The 23,272-nt window shown below is 36.7% G+C and overlaps 3 protein-coding genes across 4 annotated transcripts; 2 read left to right on the forward strand and 1 right to left on the reverse strand.

The window, feature by feature from the left end:
- The first annotated feature begins 1,028 nt into the window (after window positions 1-1,028).
- Window positions 1,029-18,432, forward strand: LOC131335655 (EG45-like domain containing protein). Of its 2 annotated transcripts, XR_009202573.1 has the most exons (4): window positions 1,031-1,240; window positions 1,669-1,945; window positions 2,733-2,859; window positions 18,374-18,432. XR_009202573.1 is itself a non-coding variant. In XM_058371120.1 (3 exons), the coding sequence occupies exons 1-3, from the start codon at window positions 1,129-1,131 to the stop codon at window positions 2,737-2,739; spliced, it is 396 nt and encodes a 131-aa protein (XP_058227103.1). In that variant the 5' UTR covers window positions 1,029-1,128; the 3' UTR covers window positions 2,740-2,886. The 2 variants fall into 2 exon arrangements, 1 of the variants encoding a protein (XP_058227103.1); XM_058371120.1 differs by lacking the exon at window positions 18,374-18,432 and having other exon boundaries at window positions 1,029-1,240; window positions 2,733-2,886.
- LOC131317271 (uncharacterized) lies at window positions 8,712-12,854 on the reverse strand. Its single transcript, XM_058346833.1, has 5 exons — window positions 12,845-12,854; window positions 12,742-12,758; window positions 11,762-11,864; window positions 11,526-11,664; window positions 8,712-9,001 (listed from the first exon to the last, which is right to left on the reverse strand). Exons 1-5 carry the CDS (start codon window positions 12,852-12,854, stop codon window positions 8,926-8,928), a joined length of 345 nt encoding a protein of 114 aa, XP_058202816.1. The 3' UTR covers window positions 8,712-8,925.
- Window positions 14,370-18,432, forward strand: LOC131335644 (EG45-like domain containing protein). Its single transcript, XM_058371103.1, has 3 exons — window positions 14,370-14,559; window positions 16,700-17,030; window positions 18,259-18,432. The coding sequence occupies exons 1-3, from the start codon at window positions 14,439-14,441 to the stop codon at window positions 18,263-18,265; spliced, it is 459 nt and encodes a 152-aa protein (XP_058227086.1). The 5' UTR covers window positions 14,370-14,438; the 3' UTR covers window positions 18,266-18,432.
- Window positions 18,433-23,272: the final 4,840 nt, after the last annotated feature.

The following is a 23,272-nucleotide window of genomic DNA, read 5'->3' on the forward strand; positions in this document are numbered from 1 at the left end:
AAGTAGTCTCTTAATTACCAAAGGCAACAGACCGGAAGGTGCATGCCTCCGTTGAATGGTATTCGTTTTTTTTTCAATATTAAGCACAAAGCAATGCTTTCCTTACTAGAACTTCAAACGCAATGGTCAAGGACAAGAAAGTCTTGACGTACGATATGGCATTTAGTACTAAAATTCCATATGAAAAGTAGTCAATAGAAAGCTACATCCGTTCCAGTTACAAACCCTTGCAAAGATATTAGTTAGGCATGCACAAAGAAATTAACAACAATACTTCTTGATGTGTTTTGTCTTTGTCACAATTTTATCGAGTTACGAAAAACGAGTTCAATTTGAGTATGTGTTGTGCCAGCTCTCTTTGAGCCTATACATGCATCTCGAAGATTCAGACTTGAGTATGTGTTATGACCGCTCTCTTTGACCCATGGTTGGTAACCCACCTGTCGGCGACCTAGCACTTGAACCACCAGGCCAGAGAACCAGACAAGGTTGGGGGTGGAAGGAGGATAGAAAGAGGGGAGGGAGGAAGGGAGGGAGACACACACCCCACACACACCCCCCCCCCCCCGCCCCCCCCCCCCCCCCCCGAAATCCTAGATCTAGTTTTTAGATAGAGAAGGGAGAGGTGTCCAATTCTGTTTTCATATACATAAATTATGCTTGATCCAACAGTTTTTCATAAAACAATAGATATGTTTTAAACAAGTTGAATAACTCCGATTATTAGTGTGGGGCTCCGAACAATGAGGCCCGCATTTAAGGTCATTATTAGAAGACAACTGTATATATATGTACACATATTGATATGTTAAAAATACCAAAACAAAGCATGAGTCCACTCCTGAATCGTGAGGAGAAAACCATGCGAAATAGACATCGGCGACCGGATTCGGTAACCTCTGTGATCTGTCTTGGAATTAAGTTGCCCGTGGAAGACTTGCAACGACTTTTCGTAGTCTAAAGTGATCATTTGGTGGGCTATGGCTACCGATGACCATAAAAGCACATTTTATAGCTATAAAAGGGACAGCCATTCTGTTAACTTGGGGCAGAGAACTAAGTCTGTAATATTTGTTTTAGGTCTTCGGAAGGAAGGGAGATAGTTCAAAAAACAACAACAACAAAGGAATGGGTGTCGAAATCCGAGTGCTTATACTTGTTGGCATCGCATCGTTGTGCCTTGCCCCTGTTTCGTATGCGGCTACAGGGACTGCTACGTTTTACACACCCCCTTACGTTCGTGAGTGCTAGCTAGCTAAATTCAAGTCTAATAATCCGAGAAGTTTTTTAGTGTTGGGTGGGCACGGGCCATGTGGTTCTGAGCACCATCTCAGTTGTCCAAATGTGTTTTGGACAGTCCAGATCTGTTTGGATAATTTTTTCAGTGTAAAATTATCAAAACACCCCCTCAAGTCAAAACAGATCTGGACTGTCCAAAACACTTTTGGACGGTCGAGATGCATGCTCGGCACCATGTGGCCTGTGCCCACCCGACACTGAAAATTTTCTCCTAATAATCCATACATACACATACATTTATCTATTGTACCAGTTTCTTTGATCTTAAGGGGTGTTCAGGTTTCTGCCCTTTTTCATATTATATATCATCAAAATTTAGCAAGACAATGTAAACGCCTTCTCTTCTTCTTTTGTTTCTTTGAAATTCAGCTTCTTCATGCAATGGCTTTCAAAACGATGGTGTCATGATCGCCGCAGCAAGCGACGTGATATGGGACAATAGGGCAGCATGCGGGAGAATGTACAGCGTTCGTTGCACGGGTCCTACGAACCAAGGTGTGCCACAGCCTTGCACGGGTCAAAGCGTTGTGGTTAAGGTTGTGGACTACTGCCCACCTGGCTGCGCTTCAACCATTGATCTTTCCCAAGAAGCTTTCACCGTGATCGCGGACCCCAATGCCGGAAAAATCAACATTGAATATAACCAGTAAAAACCTCTGACATCATTACGTTATAATTTGCACATCATACGATCACCGACGTAAATACATAAACTATACTTTTATGTATAGAGGAATTTTCAAGTGAGGGATCCCTCATTTTAACAAAATGAGGGTCTTTTATTTTCCGATCAAATTTTGAAAATCCGAACCGTTCAATGTGTGCAGAACGTAATTTTAAGGGTTCCCGCGAGAAATCAGCAAAACAAATGACCGGGAAGGGCGTCATCCGAGCAGTTTTTTTTGAACCGTTCAATGAAAACTGCTCGGATGAAGCCCTTCCCGGTCAATTTTTTTGCTAATTTCTCACAGGGACCCTTAAAATCACGTTCTGATCACTTTGAGCGGCTCGGATTATCGAAATTCAATCGGGAAGGGGAGTCCCGCATTTTAATAAAATGAGGGATCTCTCACCGGAACCTAACTCTTTATGTATATGTGGATATATATAAAATCTTCTTTTCTTATGCACAAACGATGCACATCAGAACTTTAAATCAAAATTGAGCACATTACATGAAAATGCCAAATGGACAAAAATATTTAAAAATAAAAACTCCTAGGTTGACAATATATAGTTGAAGAAATACTGTTGTGGTTATATAGTACATCAGTTTTTTCCTTTTCACAAATGGAGTCTTTGTAATACTTATTCAAAGATTAATAAAAAAAATTTGCTGTTAAAAAAAAAAGGATTATTTAATATGGTAAATAGTACATGGTTGTGGGTTATCATTTATTATGACTTGCATTTTCCTTTTCTTGCATTTGCAGGGTCTAAGGGTCTACTCGATTGAGAGAGCTTTGGAAGGGGGAGTGGCCTCTAATTAATATCCTAAATAAGAAGCATATCTTGCAATAATTGTATGGTTACATGGGTGATGTTGCGATGCTTGTGTTGGTTGAATAAAAACAACTCTTTCAAAGCTTCAAATGGTCTTCATAAAATTTGTAAGGTGGGGTCACCAAAATCATTGCGCACAACAACCTAATTTTTTCTAGCTATCTCTCTCCGCTCATTATTCTTAAAAACGTCATTCAAAATCCAAACCGAACAGGGTTATGTGCATGTGCTATTTTAAAATGGAAAATTTAAAATTCCTTGTATTGAATTCGTTTTGAGATAGCAGTGTTGTAAGAGCATTCACAATGTAATAATCAAAATCAAAAGATTACTAAAGTTAGCAATGTGTGCTTAAAAAATGCTCACATTATAATAATTAAAGTTAGCAACCTCCTAATCAATAATCAAATCTGGGTATTTGAATAATCAAAAGTAACAATGTGGGACTTTGCATTGCTAATTTTAGCAACCCTCTAAATGAATAATCAAAACTTGATGTAACAAATTTTGATTATTCACTTTTGATTATTACATTGCGGATATGCTCTAAGCTCAAAGGGAAATGATACAAGGAATTTTAAATTTGTCGGACTCTGACAATTCTCGAACTCAGAAACGTGAGAAAACACTCAATTGGGGATGACGGTGAGGTATACCTACATCTCCCGCAATTGGCAAAAATGAATCAAATTCAACGATTTGCTTACATACACCTGTAAATCTATATATAAAATGCTATGCCCACCAACGGCCACGCGTGGCTCAATATGAGTCCCATATAGAAAATTCGAGCTGTTCAATAATTTTTGAAAAAAAAACCGAGTGACCCCGTGAAAAATTAGCTCAATTCGATATGTAGGTGTTCGATTTAATCTTTTCATATTACAGGTCCACTCGGTTTTTTTTTTTTAAATTATTGAAAATCTAAAAATTTTCGTTTGGGACCTGTAGTGGGCCCTGCGTAGACGTCGGTGCAATGTCAATATGGCCATCGTCGGTGGCTGTTGAAGGGCTGTACGCAGGTGCACAACTACCTACAAATCTACGATTCCATTCAATTTCAACTTGGGTCCAGTATTAGTTTGAAGGAGGAGGAGGAGGAGATGATGATGATGATGGGCTTTTCAAAATTAAATATAGATGGAGCGTGGAATCCCGTAGCAGGGACTGCCTCTACTGGCAGTATCTTGCGGGATCACTTTGGCAATTCAAAGGCTGGAGATTGAAGTGGATGCTTTGGGTGTTTTACAACTGATTAATGATACACACACGGCAAATCACCCTCTTGGTTGTATTTTATTTGATTGTAGGTCCCTGATGCATGAATTTGAAAAGATATATCTATTAAGCAAAGCATATTTATCGTGAGGCAAACTGGTGTACAGATGCGTTGGTAAGAAATGTGCAGATGCGTTGGCAAGGGATGCTCCGATTTCGGTGGGAGATTTCTATATCTACCCGACTATTATTAGTTGTATTAGGATAATTTGCTTTATGCGGATTTGATCGGGGTTGTATACCCTAGAATTGTAAGCTCTTAATTTAGTTTCTTAATGCATTTTCAGTTTACCAAAAATAAAAGGAGATGCCTGGGGGAGGAGGAGGTGCCCCCAGCAGGGAACCCTAGCGGAGGTGAAAAGATAGAGAGAAGGAGGAGAGGAATCTAGAGAGATATAGGAAACGGTAGGAGAAATAAATAAGGGGAAAAGTAATATAGAAACAAGATTGCTAACTCTTCGTCTCTTCTCGTCAAGAAATTTTTGGGTGCCGTTTGGGTATTACGTGGGCATGCTTACGTGATGTTCGAGCAGTCCATCCGGACCATTCAAAAGTGTGTTAAAAAACCTAACGTATATGAGGTTATCCTTAGAGGTAAGTCCGGTATCAAGGCAGAAATCTGGGCATTAAGGGATGGGCTGCCTTTCGCAAAGGACCAAAATATTCAAAGGCTGGAAATCGAAGTGGATGCAATGGCTGTTATTCATTTTGCAATATCACTCTTTAATGCAATCCCAGCAAACGTGTAAACCAAATGTCTATGAAAAAATTGTGAAAAAAGAAAAAGAAAAAGAGAGGTATCGTAGCAAACTATGCCAAAAATTGCTTTTGCCGGTGGTTTTTTTACCAGCGGTAATAAAACCGTTGTCTGTCGGTAAAGGATGCTATTACCGACGGTAATAACAAACCGCCACAAAAGGTAACTATAAACGTGTTTATTAACGGCATGAGTAAAACTGCCGATAAAACTAACTATTAACAGCGGTAACAAAAAACCGCCGATAATAATGCTTTATATAATATAAATATTATTATTTTTCCTAATAAAACACAATTTTATGCAGCTTAGTGGGTAAGTGCTCGGGTATTAATCAATGAGTCGCGGGTTCGAATCTCGACAATGTCAGTATTTTTCCCGAAACTTTTAACGACCGTAGTAAAACCGCCATTAATACTCTGAAACCTATACCGGCGGTAATATACTGCCGTTTTTGTATTCCCGACGGAACTTTTACCGGCGGTAATTTATTTTTACCGGCAGTTTTTGAGACTATTACCGGCGGTGGTAATATAATGCCGTTAAAGCAAAAATTTAGCGTAGAACGCAAAATTCAAACTAAGAAAATTTCCAACCAATTATTGATGGTTTGAATAACTACGATATTTTTTTTTTTTCTGACTAGGGAAACAATGATATTCTTCTTTAGAAAGTGTAAGAGTCAAAGTACGTTTGGGATGAGAATCGGACCCATCCCGCCCCGAACGGGGCAGGTTTTCTAACTCATTTTAAGGTATAGGGTCGGGGTTAAAATTCCGAAATCCGACCATGTTTGGGGTGGAAGTACCCCGCCCTAAACCCGCCCCGCCCCGACATGTGTGTGTGTGTGTATATATATAGTTAGATAAACGGGGCCGTTTCGGGAACATCTAGAGAAACATTTTATAGTTTCCGATCGAATTTTGATGATCCGAGCTGCTCAATATTATCAGAACGTGAATTTAAGGGTACCCGATCATGAGAAATAAGAAAAAAATGATGGGAAAGAGCTTGATCTGAGCAGTTTTTAGCTCAGATTTGATGGACAGTTCAATTAAAACTGTTCAAAACAAGCATTTTCTAGTCATATTTTTTGCTAATTTCTAGCAGAAACCATTAAAATCACATTTTGCACACATTGAACGGTTCGGATCATAAAAATTTGATCGGAAACTATGAGATTGAGATTTGGGGTGTTGTTTTAGATTTTTTTTAGATATCCCTGGAACCGCTCTGATATATAAAATTATACTTTTATCCTAATTTAATTATCATTATACTTAAATTTTAATATTTTTACCCTAATATTATTATCATTATACTTAAAAAACCTTTTATTTTTAATTTTATATTTTCGCCATTATACTAAACCACCACTTTTTTTATAACTATTTTCTTTTATTTTGCTTTTAGATTACCAAATTTTTTAAATTTCTTACGGAGCGGGGCAGGGAGGGAACGGGGGTACCCAAAAAAATTCCTAGTCGGGGCCGTGTAATAATTTTCGGGTCGGGGTACGCAAAAACCCACCCCGCCCCTCCCCGTTGCCATTCCTAAAGTACGTACTATTTTTCTAAAGATTCACCTTAATTTACATAGTAGTACGTCGAAACTTGAGAAGGTTGCAGACTCATGTTCGCCGTGCCTCTATCTGCCTCTCAATATGCGTTAAAATGTACACATGGAATTTTGAAATTATACATTTGGTGTTTGTCACTTCTTTCAGTCTCTCATATGCAACCCTTTTGATCAAATTTGTCAAAATTTTACATTTCTTCTCACATTTCTTTCATCAAAACTTTTGTTTTCACATTTTCTTGTTATATATTCTTGTGAACTTCAGCATTTGGTTAATTGATTGAGATGGAGCGTATAGTTAGCCATACAAATCCCAGTAAATCCCAAATCACCTGCCATTTAACAACTCGTGTCGTGCCCCACGTGCTTTCATTGTCAAAGTGCTTTGAATAATTAATAGCAACTAAGCATCCAAACCTTGTATAGATAATACATTCCATTTACTGAATCGTGTAAGCAACTCCAAGACAAGCAAAAAGAAACATTTTAGATTAGACTAGGTGCTTGGCAACGTGCAAGGCACGTCATTCATGCCCGTTGTAGAGATCAATTTTGGTTGTTCCTGAAATTATGAGCGTATTTGATCATATTAAAAGATATATGGATAAGTTTGATCAAGTGTTTGATCATAAGTAGCTACCTGCAAAAGTTATGGTCTAGATAAGTTTGTGTGTTTAACAAAAGGGCCGAAGTTATTTAGCTCCTTATGCGACTTTGGCTATAGTTTTTTTTTTTTTATACAACTGCCAAAGGGTTTAGACAGAGCAAAAGGTGGAAATCATGAATAAAGTATGTTTTTCTTACATCAATTGCATCTGCTGTTGCAGTGATATTGTAGAATTCTGATGCAACTTCTGAAAAGACTGTTGCATCAATTGTTCCAGTTGGATCTGTGATCTGGATGTTGAATTTGATCCTGCAAATTAGGGTGATTTTATTCAGTTGTGTTAGTTGTTGTGAATGAGAAATTGCATGAAGGTGGAGCCGTGTAGAGAAGGTTTTTTACTTTGTCAGTGCTGGCACTTTTTGGGCACAGTAGTTGCATCAAAAGTCTCTGTTTTCGTATGCATTTGTTACCTTCTTGCAGATTGAGCAAGCTAGGTAATACAGTTAAAGTTTTGCGACAAAATCAGTAACCCTTGCTATTGCTTGCACATCCAGATACTGTATCTGCACAGGAAGAGAATGAAAGGAAGGTTAGGTGTTGCTGATTAATACAGTGACAGTCTATGCATGGTAGATTTAGCTGTTTTCTTTATGAATCATTAGAATTAGTAAAGCACAAGAGAACTAATACAGAAAATGCGGAACTGCAGTTACCAAAATTGGTAGCATTTAAGTAGCAGTTTGCATAGGAAACGTAGCTTTAGCTCAGTCAAATTAACTAAAAATACATAATGTGCTAAGTGAACATATAATATGCTTGTGCCAAAACAGTATAGTTCACCTAGATACATTTCCTTAACAGCTCATTTGGATGAGGTGATTTTGAGAGAAAAGAAACGATTTTGAGGGGGAGAGCTTTCTCTCGAATGTTTTGCTAGACAAGAAGGTGAGAAACAGTGGGGGAGGGTGAGAGAGCAGAATCCCTTCAAACCCCTATTTCGTTTCTCACCAATATTGGTGAGATTCCATGAGAAAGTGAGTTTCTTCCAATCTTACCCCTGCGCCGCTCCCCCCGCCGCCGCCACACCACCACTTCTCATGTCCTCGGACCTCAGCGCACCATCACCACTGCATAGCACTCGACGGTGCCTTTCTGGAGTTTGTTGTGTGTGTGTGTGTGAGAGAGAGAGAGAGAGTTTGCTGAGATAGGATGGAGTTTGCTGTTCTCGCTATAGCTCTCATTGCATAGCACTCGACGAGCCCATTTTTCTCTCTAATTTATGGATAGATACGTGTGTATAGAGCAAATTGTGGTTCTAGTCATCTTGTGGCATACGTAAAGAGCAAATTGGGGCTCTAGTCATAAGCATCGGAAGAAATATTTGACTTGTCATAGAAGTTGAGACTATGGATATAAATACTTGAGGCATACTGTCTCTGAACATGTCTCACCTCCTACTGTATTTACAAGTTTAGGGAGATATAGGCAAATGTGCAAAGCTAGACTCTTCTTCTTCCCAGGTTCTTGCAATTATCAACCATTAAAAAAATGCAATTGAACATCACAGTCAACTTCTCCATGTATCAAGTAACTGTGTTGTAAACTTGGCACTTGGACTTTTGCTTCTAGGACACTTACCCAGGAATGTATTTAGTAATCTCATTATATAGCTTTGCAAAAACTTCTAATCAGAGCATGGGAGTTCTTTACAGGTATGACATTTTGCGATGAAACTGCATTAAGAGCTTTTTCCTGTGTTATTTCAGCCACAATCAGTTGCAGAATGAGAATCACAATTCTATTCTTGTTTATTTTTCTTAATGTAGACTAAAACTAACCCGACAATGAAATTCAAAAGTACCTGATCTGCGAAATTCTTCCCATTTAAGTCTAATACGTTGACTCATTCCATTTCAGGCCCGCAAGGCTTTTCTCCAATCAGAAATGCCCAGTAAACATCATAAGGGTCTATGCTAAATCTTCAAAAATCACATAAACCAAAAAAAGCCCTATTCAGTTAATGAATTTCTTGTATTCTTTGATAGGATATACATTTAATCTAGAGAAGACACACTATCGCCTTTCTATATTTCACAAAACCATCTGCAGAAGATCAAAATAACCCAAGGATTCAGAATAGCACAAGGGAAAGAATCTACTCGCATTTATATATAAGATCCAAACAAATGCATACAACCACCAACTCCTTTTTTCTTCCAAATGTCAGAAACATCAAAATGCCTAAAAAATATGCACAATCAAGCCCTCTCCAGCAGATCGAGGTTGAGGATTTCTAGTTTATATTAATGCAACAATCTAAAGATGATTCTCAAACCAACAATCGCATATAATTCATCCCTACATCTATGCTGCTCTAAAGCCTCCATCGATGAACACTAAATAGGCTACGAAGCCCCAATCGACAGGTAAGAAACCCTAAACAAGCACTTCTGTAGCACACTGGTCGAACCCAACAACATGCAAGTCACACCGGAAAACAAGCAGAAAAAATACAAACTTTATTCAAAGACAAATTCCAAACGGAAATTACAGACATATACATCCAACCCAGAGAAATTAGCACTAACAAAGACATGCAAATCGGGAAAAATCAAGTCGATAGAAACAAAATTCAAAGAAATCCCACTACTACAATAAACCATAAAGATCACAGCTATTGGCCGTGATTGTAAGTTTTCTATCACACTCTTGCTACCGTGATGGATCTGGGTGTGATTGTAAGTCACTCTCTTTTATCACAGTTATAAACTGTGATTGAAAGAGAGAAACAATCACGGCCAAAAGGCGTGATCGTTTCTCTTTTGTCACGGTTATAAGCCTCACGATTGTTTCTTTTAGGCGAGATCATTTCTCTTTCTGAGTGTGATTATATATCACTTTAGATCACGGTCTATAACCGTGATTGAAAGTTCAAAATGATCACACCACCATAAACTGAGATGGAAAACCATTGCGTGTGATCTGTTCTTTGTATCTACTAGACCATCTTTTCTTGTCATTGCCAAGTTTCGAACCCACGCACCCTTAGTTGATTTCCTAAGCCCTTACCACTAAGCTAGCCAAGAATTTCTGTTACATTAGGAAAACAAAAATATTTATACTTACTTCCTAAAGTGAGAAAACTTTTTTTCCCCCTTAAAATTTGCTGAATTTTTTGAAATGCAATTAACATGATATTAAAATATATAAAAATACATATATAAACATTATTTAAAAAAATTTAAAAATATGACAACAAATCTTTTGCTAATCAAAATTAGTTATTGGTCACCAAAAGATTTTCTTGGGGCGAAAATTTTAGTTTTAGCTAATAAATTTAGTAGACAATATTGTTTTTTTGTTATAGTGTAAGCTTTGTATTTTTATGAAAATTATCACAACCTGCAGATTGTAACATTATAGACAAACTTTAGAATTTTTTTTTTTTATAAACTAACCATTTCACATAGATTTTGTGTTTATATTGAATTTCAATATTTCAATGGTGGCTTTTCAATTGGATTTTAATCCTTTTCAAATAAGGCTAAGCCATAATAATATAATTGTTTTTTTACCTAATGTGTCAAACGTATACTTGGAAGACATCCGAAATAACTAAATTTCACTACTACAATAAATCATAAAGATCACGGCTCGCCCACGTAAAAATCGGGCACTAGTGGAACAGTTCGCCCGTCATCGAAGAAACAATTGGGCACTGGTGGAACCCAGTTGTGGAATTTGCCTTCTCTCTCTATATCTTTTTGGACGTGAAGATAAAAATGAAACGTAAAGATTTTTTGGGATGAGTGCAATTAGGGCTTATCTTCTTACCTTTTGTAAAAAAGAAAAAACGAACTTTTCAAAGTTCTTAAACGACATCGTTTTTCTCACATAACTTTTCAAAGTCTGCCTAAATGCGTATCAGTCCGCCTACGTGAAAATTCAGATTGCGAGCCTAAATAGGTAGGCTTTTTATCTCACCGTAAGAGTGTGATCATTTATCGCACTTTTTTTCGAGCTAAATTTTTTTATCACGCTACAAAGGTGAGGTCATTTCTCTTTTATCTCGCCGCAAGAGTGTGATCATTTATCTCATTCTTTTCCGCCCTAAAATCTTTTATCACGCTACATGGGTGAGGTCTTTTCTCTTTTTTATCACGCCACAAGAGTGAGATCTTTTCTCTTTTATCTCGCCACAAGAGCGAGATCTTTTATCTCATTTTTTTCTGCCCTAAAATCTTTTATCACGCCTCAATGGTGAGGTTGTATTTCTTTTATCTCGCCACAAGAGCGAGATCTTTTATTTCGCTCTAAAACTCACTTTTTATCTCAGTTTTGGACTTAAACTGAGATAAAAAATTTAAGCACTACTTTTTATCACGCTTTCACTGAAAACCGTGATCTTTGTGAATTTTCTTAGTGTGACGCATATCTATTATTGTAGTAGTGTCCCTAGATTTACAACCAGAAAGGATTAACACCCACAGAAAATATGTATACCTTCTGCGATTTCTGGTATTCATCGATAAGACTCTGATACTTGAATATGGCCTTAGCAACCTCAAATTGACCATCAACGTCAGTGGTGAGGAGGAGGCTATGGCTGATGGCCAAGAGAAGACCAGCGTTGGTGGAAAAGCTAAATCAAACACAGAAATTATAAAATCAGAAACTAAAAAATCAGAAATCAGAAAAACCAAAGAACAGAGAAAAAAACTCAGCATCACGAGCATTACCTCTTATCAACGGCAAGAGGTACAGCGCGGCCGAAGCAACCGAGTAGAACAGATCAAACGGCGAAGATCCGAGAAGTACCAAAGCCTCTCTCTCTCTCTTCTCCTATGATATGATATATACAGCTCCACCCACGTACAAATGTCCACCCCTTCGCCACGTATACAGCTCCACCCACGTACAAATGTCCACCCCTTCGCCACGTAACCCACTAACAGGAAAAAGCTAAATACCCATTTCACCCAACAAATCAAGAACAAGAAGCCAACAATAGGAGGCTAAAATGGTCCAAATAGAGCATAAATTGCCAAGCGAAAGCACCCCCAAAGTGATTCTTATTATAGAGGGGAAGGATATGTTTGACCTTGCATATATTCAATGAAAACATTTTCCACAATGGCAGTATTTGATAATAGATTCCATTTATTGAGTCGTGTAAGCAACTCCAAGACAAGCAAAAAGAAACATTTTAGATTACATGTTTGACCTTGCATATATTCAATGAAAACATTTTCCACAACGGCAGTATTTTAATTAAGATAGGGAACGGTGGAATTAGTTTTCAAGAATTAATCGAGGTCCGTAAGTTTTTTTTGCTCGGCATCGAGGTCCGTAAGTTGACCCGACCACCCTAAGTTATTAAAAAATGAATTCAAAGAATATAATTTAAAGGGTAATCGTAAGATGTTAAATGAGGCAAACCAAATAATGCATGGGTTTTCCAAGCTTGATAGAAAAGTTTATGCTCAACTTTTAACTCGAACAAAAAAATTCCCTAATTTGTTAACAAATTTATAATGAGCATGAACACGAGTTGACCTCAAACTACTTGCTTCAATTACTTAGATAACTTAATTTTATCTTAAGGAACATAAGGAATTATATTAATTGCATGGTCTCCATTCGCTAATAAGGAAAAACTTGAGAAAAATAAATCTTGTGGGAGTTCTCGCGACGCATATATTACTTACATACACAATACCATATTATTATCAGAGCCTATAAGACCAAGAAAAACTTTGGAGACCTTGATGATAAACCTATGCGGGAGAATCAAAATAAATATGCAGCGGAAAAATACTTACCTTCTGCCATGGTGTTTAAGTCTTGAGAAATCCGGACACCGTTTTGATCTTGAATCAAATTGTCTAACACTCACAACTCTCACTGATTTGTTTGGAGAGAAATGGGTAGGATTTTCGGTTTATTCTATATCACGTTAATCTCATAACTTGATGGTAATCACAGACCTTTATATAGATAGACAGAGACTCTTTTCCAATAGTCACAACCTAATATGTGACTCTTCACCACGAGTCACACCCTTTCCAATAGTCACACCCCTTAGACTTCCTTCCATCAAGAAAGTATTAGGCAACTATTCATAAAGGTACCATTATATGGGTAATTAACTTAAATCTAATATCCAAGTTTTAATAAATATAATACATAAATACAATAATAAGATGACAAGTCATGTGAGCCACACTTAATGAATATAGAACTAACACTTGACCCTACAGAGAACCCAAAGTGGGATACCACACTTCATCTAAGGCTCGATTCAGTTATCAGAATCTTACGTGAGAAATAGTATATCTTCGCAAGAAGTTAAAAATAGAAAAGGAAAATTCTAAAATCAGCCCAATGGACTGACAATTATAAGTGTATGAATGTATATTAAAGGGTGTAAAAAGTATACAGGATTATGTATTTTTCTTATTTTCTAGTGTACTTATCGTCAGCCCAGTGTGCTGACAATAGCAAGACCGAATAGAAAATAGTTATTTTTGTGTATGTGTTCAGTTGACAAAATATTTTGCAAGAAAAACAGGACTCTATATTTTTGCAGGATCTATTTAGCAATAAAGTGTCCCAATAGAAAAATTAAAGTTGTAAGCCCCGTGTTAGTTGGTAACTCATACAAAATATCATATAATGGTAAAATTTTCCTACAATACATTTAACATAAAATGATTTGATCTCTTAAGTATTGAAGTTAAATGACCACCATGAATGATTAAAAGTTATTTGTGTTTGCCACTGTCATCTGGTTCATTAAAGTTGGATCATTAAAAATGTTGACCACCCATTTTCAGTGGAAAGCCAACCCAATCCGATAAACACAGTTTTGGTTATGGTTTAAATAAATAAAAAATACCGATTTAGGTTATAGTTTGATTTTAATTGGTTTCAATTTTACCTATAACCAAACCGAATTGACTCATTGCCATCCCTATCCCTCGGCTCAAAAGTTTGGCTCTGTCACCGCTCTCAGTGAACAAAACAACTATTACATGGATTGAAAATTTACATTGAACAAAAAAATGTCCTCCTCATGAAAAGTTATTTTTTTAGTTATAGAGATAGATTCTTGTCAACCCCAACATTTGGCTAATTGAGAGAGAGAGAGAGAGAGAGAGAGAGAGAGAGAGAGAGAGAGAGAGAGAGAGGCACTTACACATCACATTTAACAAGTACTCTTTGTCCCAAGTGCTTACATGCATGCATTGCAATCGGTCTTTGAATAACAAAATTATATTGCCTTCCACATGAATTTTTTTAAGTTAGTTCTTTAGCTATAAAAGGAGCATCCCTCCTCTAAACTTTGTGCATTGAAAAACATTTTGTAGTCCTTTCTACAGGTGTTTGGCAGGAAGAAAAGAGAAAAAAGTTGAAATGGGTGGCAAAATGCTAATTTCAATAATGGTGGTCATATCAATCTACCTTGTTCCAATGACATATGCACAAGATATGTACGAAACTGGGACTGCTTCATTCAGGCCAGCCCCTTTTTTTGGTAAGTGCTAGATTTTATAATGTCTAATTATGCATGTAATTGTATAGATTTGGAATAGTAAAGTTGAGCTCCAAAAATGGGAAATCGATGAATAGTTGGAATCAACGATGTTCTATTATTTAGGCGCAATTTATTTAGAGAAAAACAATGAGTTGGTGGGGAAAAGAAAGAAAAAAAAGGTAACTCATCCACATTTGAGTTTAATTTCGTGTTTATGTAAGGGTAACCAATCCAGAATATTACACGTAAAGATTACTTGAAATACGATCCCCATGAAGTTATAAAATTGAGTGGCACCTATTTTACTCTGTTTAGTAATTTGGTCTGCTAGCTAGTTCTTTGTTCCGTCGAGTGTTCCTTTCAATGTTTCTACTTTACTAAATATCAATCATTCATAGATATCTTAACTTGCATAACTAAGTCGTCTTGTACAATATACTCCTTCTATCCCTAAATAATGGATGATCATTTTGACGTTTTTTTTGTTCCAAATTGTTTTTCCATTTTAAAATATAAAAGAGACAATATGCTCTTCAAATTGTTCTCTCGTCAAATCGTCCATTTTAAAATAAAAGAGAGAAAGAGCTCTTTTTCTTTCCATTTTTTTTTTGGAAAATTTTCGTAGTCATCCATGTAGTTTTACAGTTGTCTCACTTTCGTCCCTCTAGTTTCAAAATGCTCTAATTTCGTCCCTGTAGTTTGTTTTACGTTCTAAATTGGTAAAATCGTTAACACCGTTAACAAAACTAATAGAAAAAAAAAATAAGTGTTTCAATTTTCAATCCGTTTGAACCGGTGAAAATATCTTATTTTTCTGATCATTTTATCTTAAATGGTCATAATGGATTTTTGGCTCTAAGGTCTTTCAATAAGCACCCTAAGAGAGCCCTGAAACTAAATAAGGAATCTTCGGGTGCTCGTTGAAAGGCCTTAAAGCCAAAAATTCATTACGACCATTTAGGATAAAGTGATCAAAAAAATAAGATCTTCACACCGGTTCAAACGGATTGAAAATTTGAACACTTATTTTTTTTCCGTTAGTTTCGTTAACGGTGTTAACGATTTTACCAATTTGAAACGTAAAACAAACTACAGGGACGAAATTAGAGCACTTTGAAACTAGAGGGACGAAAGTGAGACAACCGTAAAACTACAGGGGCGACTACGAAAATTTGCCCTTTTTTTTTGGAAGAGTAAGAATTCATTGATAAAAGATATTACAACCTACTATGCATCTAATTGTCACGACTCAAATCCAAATGGTAGGATCGTAACCGGCCTAAATACTATACTGCGGGTCTTATAATATGAACAGTTCAGATTACAATAATAGACGCTTGGTGGGGCTCATAATGGACGATGGTGGAAAAATGGGGTTTTACACCTGCGGTGGATAGAATTTATTCTCTTTCAATTCCTTAATATCCCCTCTCATGTGCAGCCGTTTGTTGAGGTTTGTCATGTATAGCCTCTTTTTAGGTCTACCATCATGCAGCCTCTTTGTTGGTTTATGATCGCAGAGTGTAAATTATAAATTTTTTAAAATATGAGGTGGAATGGACCCGTTCTGATTAAATTCAATCGTCATCAAAAATATTTCTGTAGAGAGAGAGAGGAAGAAGATAATTTTTTTGTATTGATCGATCTTGGCTCTTACAGAGGAACAGATGTACATATACAACTGAAAATGAGGACAGTTGTACTCCAGTACTCCACTAACATATTAACCTATCTATCTGTCTTAACAAACAACTAATTACCAGACTAAACTAATGAGCTTTACTAACAGGAAATGCTCTTTAAACAAGGTTTTAAATCGTGGCATCGGGAAACGTACCGGTATCGGTAACATATATGGTCATACATCCAACCATATTGTTTCAAATTGGCCAATACGTAACGGCATTAATTTAAAACTCTGCTTAGAATCCTTACAGATATAGTTGTCCTTATGGGGACACAAGTTGCTAGCTAGTACCTAGTAGTAGTTCTGGCTCATGGATGCATGGGATCGAGACAGGGAAAAAGGGTTTCAACTTTCATAACAAGATTCCTACTTCACTTCACGATAATACATCCACGCATACATGCCACATCCCAAAACCTAAATACTAACTTGTAAAACCTTCTTTTTTGTCAGATATGTCATGCCCTCAGTACAGGATTAGCGACCTCACTGATACCAAAGTCACCATAGCAGGCTACCCTGTATGGCAAGGGCCCGAAACATGCGGCAGAAACTACTCTATATGTTGCACTGGTTCTGCAATCGCGGGTGCACCAAACCCTTGCACGAGTGAATGCGTTGTTGTTATGGTTGTGGAACATTGCCTTTTTATTTTTCCAACTATATGCAAGCCTCTCAGCCCTCTACTTGAAAGCACCACCTTCCAACTTTCTCAACAAGCTTTCTCCATAATTAGTACAAGTGACAACAATCCTAACAGTGTTATCACAATTAAATATAAGAGGTAAACGCTCGCAACTATATTTGGTGCATGTGATGATCATATATATGCATTTCAGTATCTGTGTATGTATAACCTATCTAATATCAATCCATACCTTGCAGAAACGCAAAATAACTTTCCTTGAATAGTGAGTGAACAAATAAATAACTTTTGTTTGTTCACCCACCTTGAAAAGTGGGTGAACATTACCTACCATGTTCCCAGTCTTATTTCGATGATTACAAGGGTTCATCTTTGGAATGTGAGAGTTTATCTCTCTCTCTCTCTCTGTGAAAACCATTTCAATCGGATATCAGCAAGTATTTGATGAAATCACCCAATTTTCAACTTAGAATTTTGTAGGAATTTGAACTTAAAATTGTGTCATTTAAACAAGCAGTTACCGATTTATTTGTTGCGTTGATTTTTTGGAGGGTCAGTTAAAATACCATGTTGTAAGAGATGAACTATTCTAATTTTCAAAATAGAACAAGGAACATGGTGAGTAATGTTCACCTATTTTTAAAGTGGGTAAGCAAAATTGTTGCAGGTGCTATCAACTCCTAAAATGTGTCACACAGAATGTTAGTTGAAAACAAGTTTGTAATAGAAAGGAGAAGGTAGTAAAAACATTTTTTTTTGGTCAACAAAAGAGAAATTTTATTCAAAACTTGAAAGGGTGTATCGATCAAGGGAAAGAGTAAGAATGCATCACTACTAGAAACATACATTTTAACGAGGTTGGCACCCATGTCCTAATTAATACTATCATGTTCATACCACAATCCCGGAGGAAGAAACAAAAAGAAAGACATCCAATAAAGTATTGGACGTACCCCAAAAAATACAATCACAATATCAGATCCATATACTAAATTTTGATCCTCCTGATTCCATCCAAGCTCCTCTTGAAATTCTCAATGGAATAATCCTTGATGTCAAACTTTCCTTTTATCCAAAACCCATTCTAGTCTTGACCAAGTCACTCAGCTCTTCCACATCTTTTGAGACATTGTTGAAAATAAAATCATTCATTGTTTTCCAAAGTGTCCACAAGACTGCTTATGGCTCCATAAAAATGAATATACAGAATACATAACATGTGACAACATAAATTTTGTGTTTACACAAATGGAGTGTTTTTTTATTACATAGTTTGCCCTCCTCCTCCTCCTTCTTCTTCTTCTGATAAGTACATAGTTTGCACATGTACTGTATGACTAACAAAATGTTTTCATTTTATTTGCAGTGTTTAGTATTAAGAAAGTTACGGAAGGGGTTGCAGCCTCCAACATCCGAAATGAGAAGGATATATTGTATAATATTAATATTTGTATATTTCCACGACCGATATGTTGTACTAGCTATATGTGATGTTTGTGTAATTATTAAATCGAATAAATTCAAGGATCCGTTTTATGTACAATATTACTCTACAACTCTATTTTGTTCTCCTCTACAACTCTATATGGCTTCTCATGAAACTTGCTAGGATAAATATTTGCACGAATTTGTCTCATATACAACCGTTTTGATCAAATTTGTCCAAACCCTGTATAATACATTCCATTTATTGAATCGTTTAAGCAACTCCCTTGCATGTATTCAATGAAATCATTTTCCACAATGGTAGTATTTTAATTAACAGTACCTATCAATTATTTTTTTTACAGAACATGTGACGTGCAGGAGTCAGGTTATCCCACTTGATTTTAAAGGTTTTGTTCATGGTGACTGGTCTTCAATTAAACAAAGTATCTGGAATTACTTGGGTTATCTCATTTTTTTCTTTCTCGATGTACCATTTGTCGAGTTTAATAATGAATTTTTCCGCCGATCAAAAAAAACTGGGACTCGGACCTTCCAGACAATTCAAAAGTGGGATTCCACACTTCATCTAAAACTCCATTAACTTATCAAGAATGTTACGTGAGAAGTATACTTTCAAGAAGTAAATAGAAAAGAAATTTATTAATTACCATTGGCCCACATGGCCTGACACACCTAACCATTAACATAGAGAGAAATTATTATGCAGTTTGGAAATATAATTCACATTTGTCACATTGTTGGGAGGCAGAGTCGGCCCTGATTTTTCAAGAGTTTAAAGTGAAAATTAAAAATGAAACCATTTTATTGGATTATTATGAGAGATAAAAAGTTTGAGGGGCTCGTGAAATTCAAAAAAATTTGGAGGTCTAAAGAGGCCTCAACACAACCTTTAGCTCAGGACCAACTCTGTTAATTAGAAGGTAAGGAGTGACTCATAATATGTGGTTTTGATCTTTTAATTGCAGGAAGTTTGACATTTCAATGCCACATGATACTCCTAGAATACCTACTTTGCCGAACCTAACCTCTTAGAAAGGTTTACACCCCAACCGTAGGGCTAGGTCAATGAAAGCAGAATATCCGGTAAAACCGGGATTGTTCCCACAGAGAAATCTTCTTAAGCGAATTCGGATTAGGTGTTGCATAAAGAGTTGTGGCATTCAAGCGGCCAACGTTGGTATTTGCTTTGCACGATGGTACGTATTTAAACTTGGAATTAAACTAGATTAAAGATGGTTGAGTCTAAGGGATTGATTTACCCACAACTTAGCCGTCAAATGGTTCCTTCATTTAACTCAATTGTGGACCGAAACCGTCCGAATTCCACTAAAAGAATTAAAAGCGGACTACTTATAACTTAGCTCAAAGCTCGAATTCAAATTGAACTCAATTTAACGCAAGTGAGAGATGAAAAAGAATCGTTCGCACGCGCAGGACTATCAAGCACGTAGCATAGAGCGATAAACTTCACGATCAAAGAAGCTACGAACCCCATGATCAATACTAGACATCATGGGTTTAATTCATTCAAAAACCTTGAAATTAAGCTAAAGATTAAGAGAACCATTTGAACCATTAAATCATAGAGTGAATCTCACCGCATGACCAAACCTATAAACTACTCACACATAGCAAAAAGACTAAAAAAAAAGTTAAGCATATAAAACATGATTCACTGATAAAAACTAAAATAACTTGACTTTATAAAAGATCCAAACCACATGAACAACTTTAATACACGAAAAATTAACAAACTAAGAAAGCTTACTCATGTTCTTTAAGGAAATAACTAAGAAAGCTTGAAGATGACAATGGAGTTCCAAAACTCTTAAAGATTTAAAGCAACTTACTGAGAACTGGGACATGGCCAACTATAGCTTATAAAGCTATTTATATGGCCTATAAAATCAATCTTACAATGGACCAAAAGATCCTCAAAATATCCCAAAAATTAGCCTTAAGTAGAAACTTTCCATAAATGGAAGGTTGAACAAGTTAGTTGAAAAATCTGGATGAAGGGCAAAGGTATCGGTACCTATGTTTTGAGGTACCCGGTACCCAGCCACCTATTTTCCTCTGCAGCTACAAGGTACCGATACCTTTGTTTTGAGGTGTCAGTACCTCTACTGCAAAATTGTAGATCAGGTTCAGCTTGGTTCTTAAGGCCTTCCATTGCCCCGACGGCTTTCCAATGCTTCATTCCTTGATCAACGAGACTTGACAGAGGAGTATCATGTGGCCTTGGTCCCACGAATGTCCTCAAGGGCTATCCTTGACGCGATTGCCTTACTTCCTAAACTTTGGCTCGCTCCTCGTCATTCTTGACCACTGACCATCTTCCGAGGCTACTCATAGTGCCGTTTAGGTTTCGGTTGCGAAGAAATAAGTGTCTTAGGGCACTTGGACACTTGGTTGCACCCCGAAGCATCTATTGGCATTGAAACATGCCTTATTAATTAGCACGTTTTACCTGCAACCCTTACAAAAATACCTTACGTATAATATTGAATAAAAATAACAACTTAAATGCATAAAAGCTACAAATTAGAAGATTTAAGCACTAAGATTATACAATCTTGGGCGCTTATCGATACGAATAATTGACGGAAAATTACCGACCGGTCCTATTTTTTTGTTTGGGTTCCATGCTACCAAATTATCCAAGTGCTATCAAATCTTTTTTTTTTTTTTTTTTTATAAGCAACAAAGTCTTATTAGAATTCGACAAATGGTACATCGAAGAGGCCAAAACTCAAGTGACAAGAAGAACCTTGAAGCAAGAGAGAAGGTCAAAAGAAAAGAAAAAACATCCAATGAAAATTGGATGAAGCCGCAAACGGAAGAGTGGCATCCACCTAACATCAAAACCATATAATCACGTCCTCACTGGATAACAACAATCACCTGATTCTTATATATATTGAAGGAGAAGATGCCAGTAACAACTTATGGATCCTACAAAATGAACACACAGAATAGTGTGTGACGACATCAATTTTGTGTTTACACGAATGGAGTGTTTTTTTATTATTATTACATAGTTTAATTTGCACGGGAATTTTTATATATTGGAACGCCAAGAATAGCGTGTGCACATGCATGTACTGACTGACTAATAACAAATTGTTTTTCTTGTATTTCCAGTGTGTAAAGGTCTACTAAATTCAGAAAGTTTCGGAAAGGGTTGCAGCCTCCAACATCCGAAATGAGTGGACATGTTGAAATTAATATTTGTATATTTCCATGAGCGATGTTGCACTAGCATGAAAGTTGTTTATCTTGTTATAAGATATGAAAATATGTTGGTCTAAAGTTGGAAGTTATGCATGTCTTGATGTTTCTTCTTATCTATTTTAATATATAAAAGGAGAGAATCTTTTGGTGTGATCTATTTATGAAGCCGTGCGACAAAAGTAATTTCCACTTTTGCCGAATCAAAATCCAAGTTTAACTTCTGATTTTAGTATAACATGATTAACCTTAGGACGAAATATTAAAATCATTAAAACTCAACCACTTATCCCACCCCCGGAAAAAACTACCCACCCACCCTCCCACGCCACATGCACACACGGAGGGTACGCCCCCAACTGCTAGTGTCTATAAAAGGAGAAGCCCCTCTTGGTTAATTGTAACCAAACTTGTTTAAAATAATAAAATCGTGTGTACTTTTTTCTTAAATCCTTATTCCCTACTTTGTGTTTGTATCTACTTTGTGTTTGCACTTATGGTATATGTGATGTTTGAGTAAATAAATTGAATAAATTCATGGCTTCCGTTTTATGTACAATACTCTACAACGTACTCTAATCTTTTTCTCCTCTACAGCTCAATATATATGGCTCCTCATGAAATTTGGTAGGATATATATTTGCACAAATTAGATCCTCTCTTCAATCCCTTTTCTGATCCAAAAAGGGATCGAGAAATTTCCGGCCGACCCTATTTTTTTTGTTGGGGTTCCTTCCGAACCCCCTTTTGTAATGTGTATTTTGTTCGGTCCCTTTCTAGAGATGCTTTTACAATTTTGCCCATTTGCCCAGCCAATATACCCCCGCTCCAGTCCTCCAACTTCTTTCTTCTTCTTTCTTGTTTCTTGGTCAGCCTTCCACTCTCCTCCGCCACAACTTTCGCCATTGCCACTGCTAATCTCCACCGTCTCCTCTCTCTCCTTCCTCCGCCTCCGCTCCCCTCGTCTCCCTCCTCCACCTCCATATTCCTCGCCGCCACCACTGCCACACGTATAAACATATATCCACATGTATTTGTATTTACATACATAGCTGCTTTCCAAAACTGTAGAAACGAAAATCTGATCCAAGACTCAAATTGATACCTATCCCATGCATCTCAACAATACGAAGAGATTGGTACCAGACCCGTAAAAAACGAAGCTGTGTAGCCACCACGTGGGCAGTTCGACGCTAGTACGTGAAACTAATGTGGAGACGAAGAAGAAGCAAAGTTGCAAAAAAGGAAAAAGAAAAAGAAGAAGAATGAGAAAATTATTTTTTGCTTTAATATTATTTGCATTTGGATGTGAATTCTGGGGATGTGAATTGTGTAAAGGAGTGTGAACAATTCATGCCCTTTTTAAACAATTCACACCATAAAAGAATTCACACCTCTCAAAATGCAGAATTCATACATCACTACTCACTTTTCAAAATACACAATTCACACCCAAAATAAAAGAATTCACACCTCTCAAATTCAGAATTCACATTCTCAAAAATGAAAAAAATTTACACCCCTCAAATGAAAGAATTCACACCCCTTCTAAACAATTCACACCTTTCGAAATCCAGAATTCACATCTCTCAAAATGCAAAATTCACACGTCACTACTCACCCCCCAAAATAAACAATTCATACCCCAAAATAAACGAATTCACACCCCTCAAATGCAAAATTCACATTCTTCAAAAATG

Source organism: Rhododendron vialii, chromosome 1a, assembly GCF_030253575.1.
Source record: "Rhododendron vialii isolate Sample 1 chromosome 1a, ASM3025357v1".
In the NCBI taxonomy this organism is placed as follows: domain Eukaryota; kingdom Viridiplantae; phylum Streptophyta; class Magnoliopsida; order Ericales; family Ericaceae; genus Rhododendron; species Rhododendron vialii.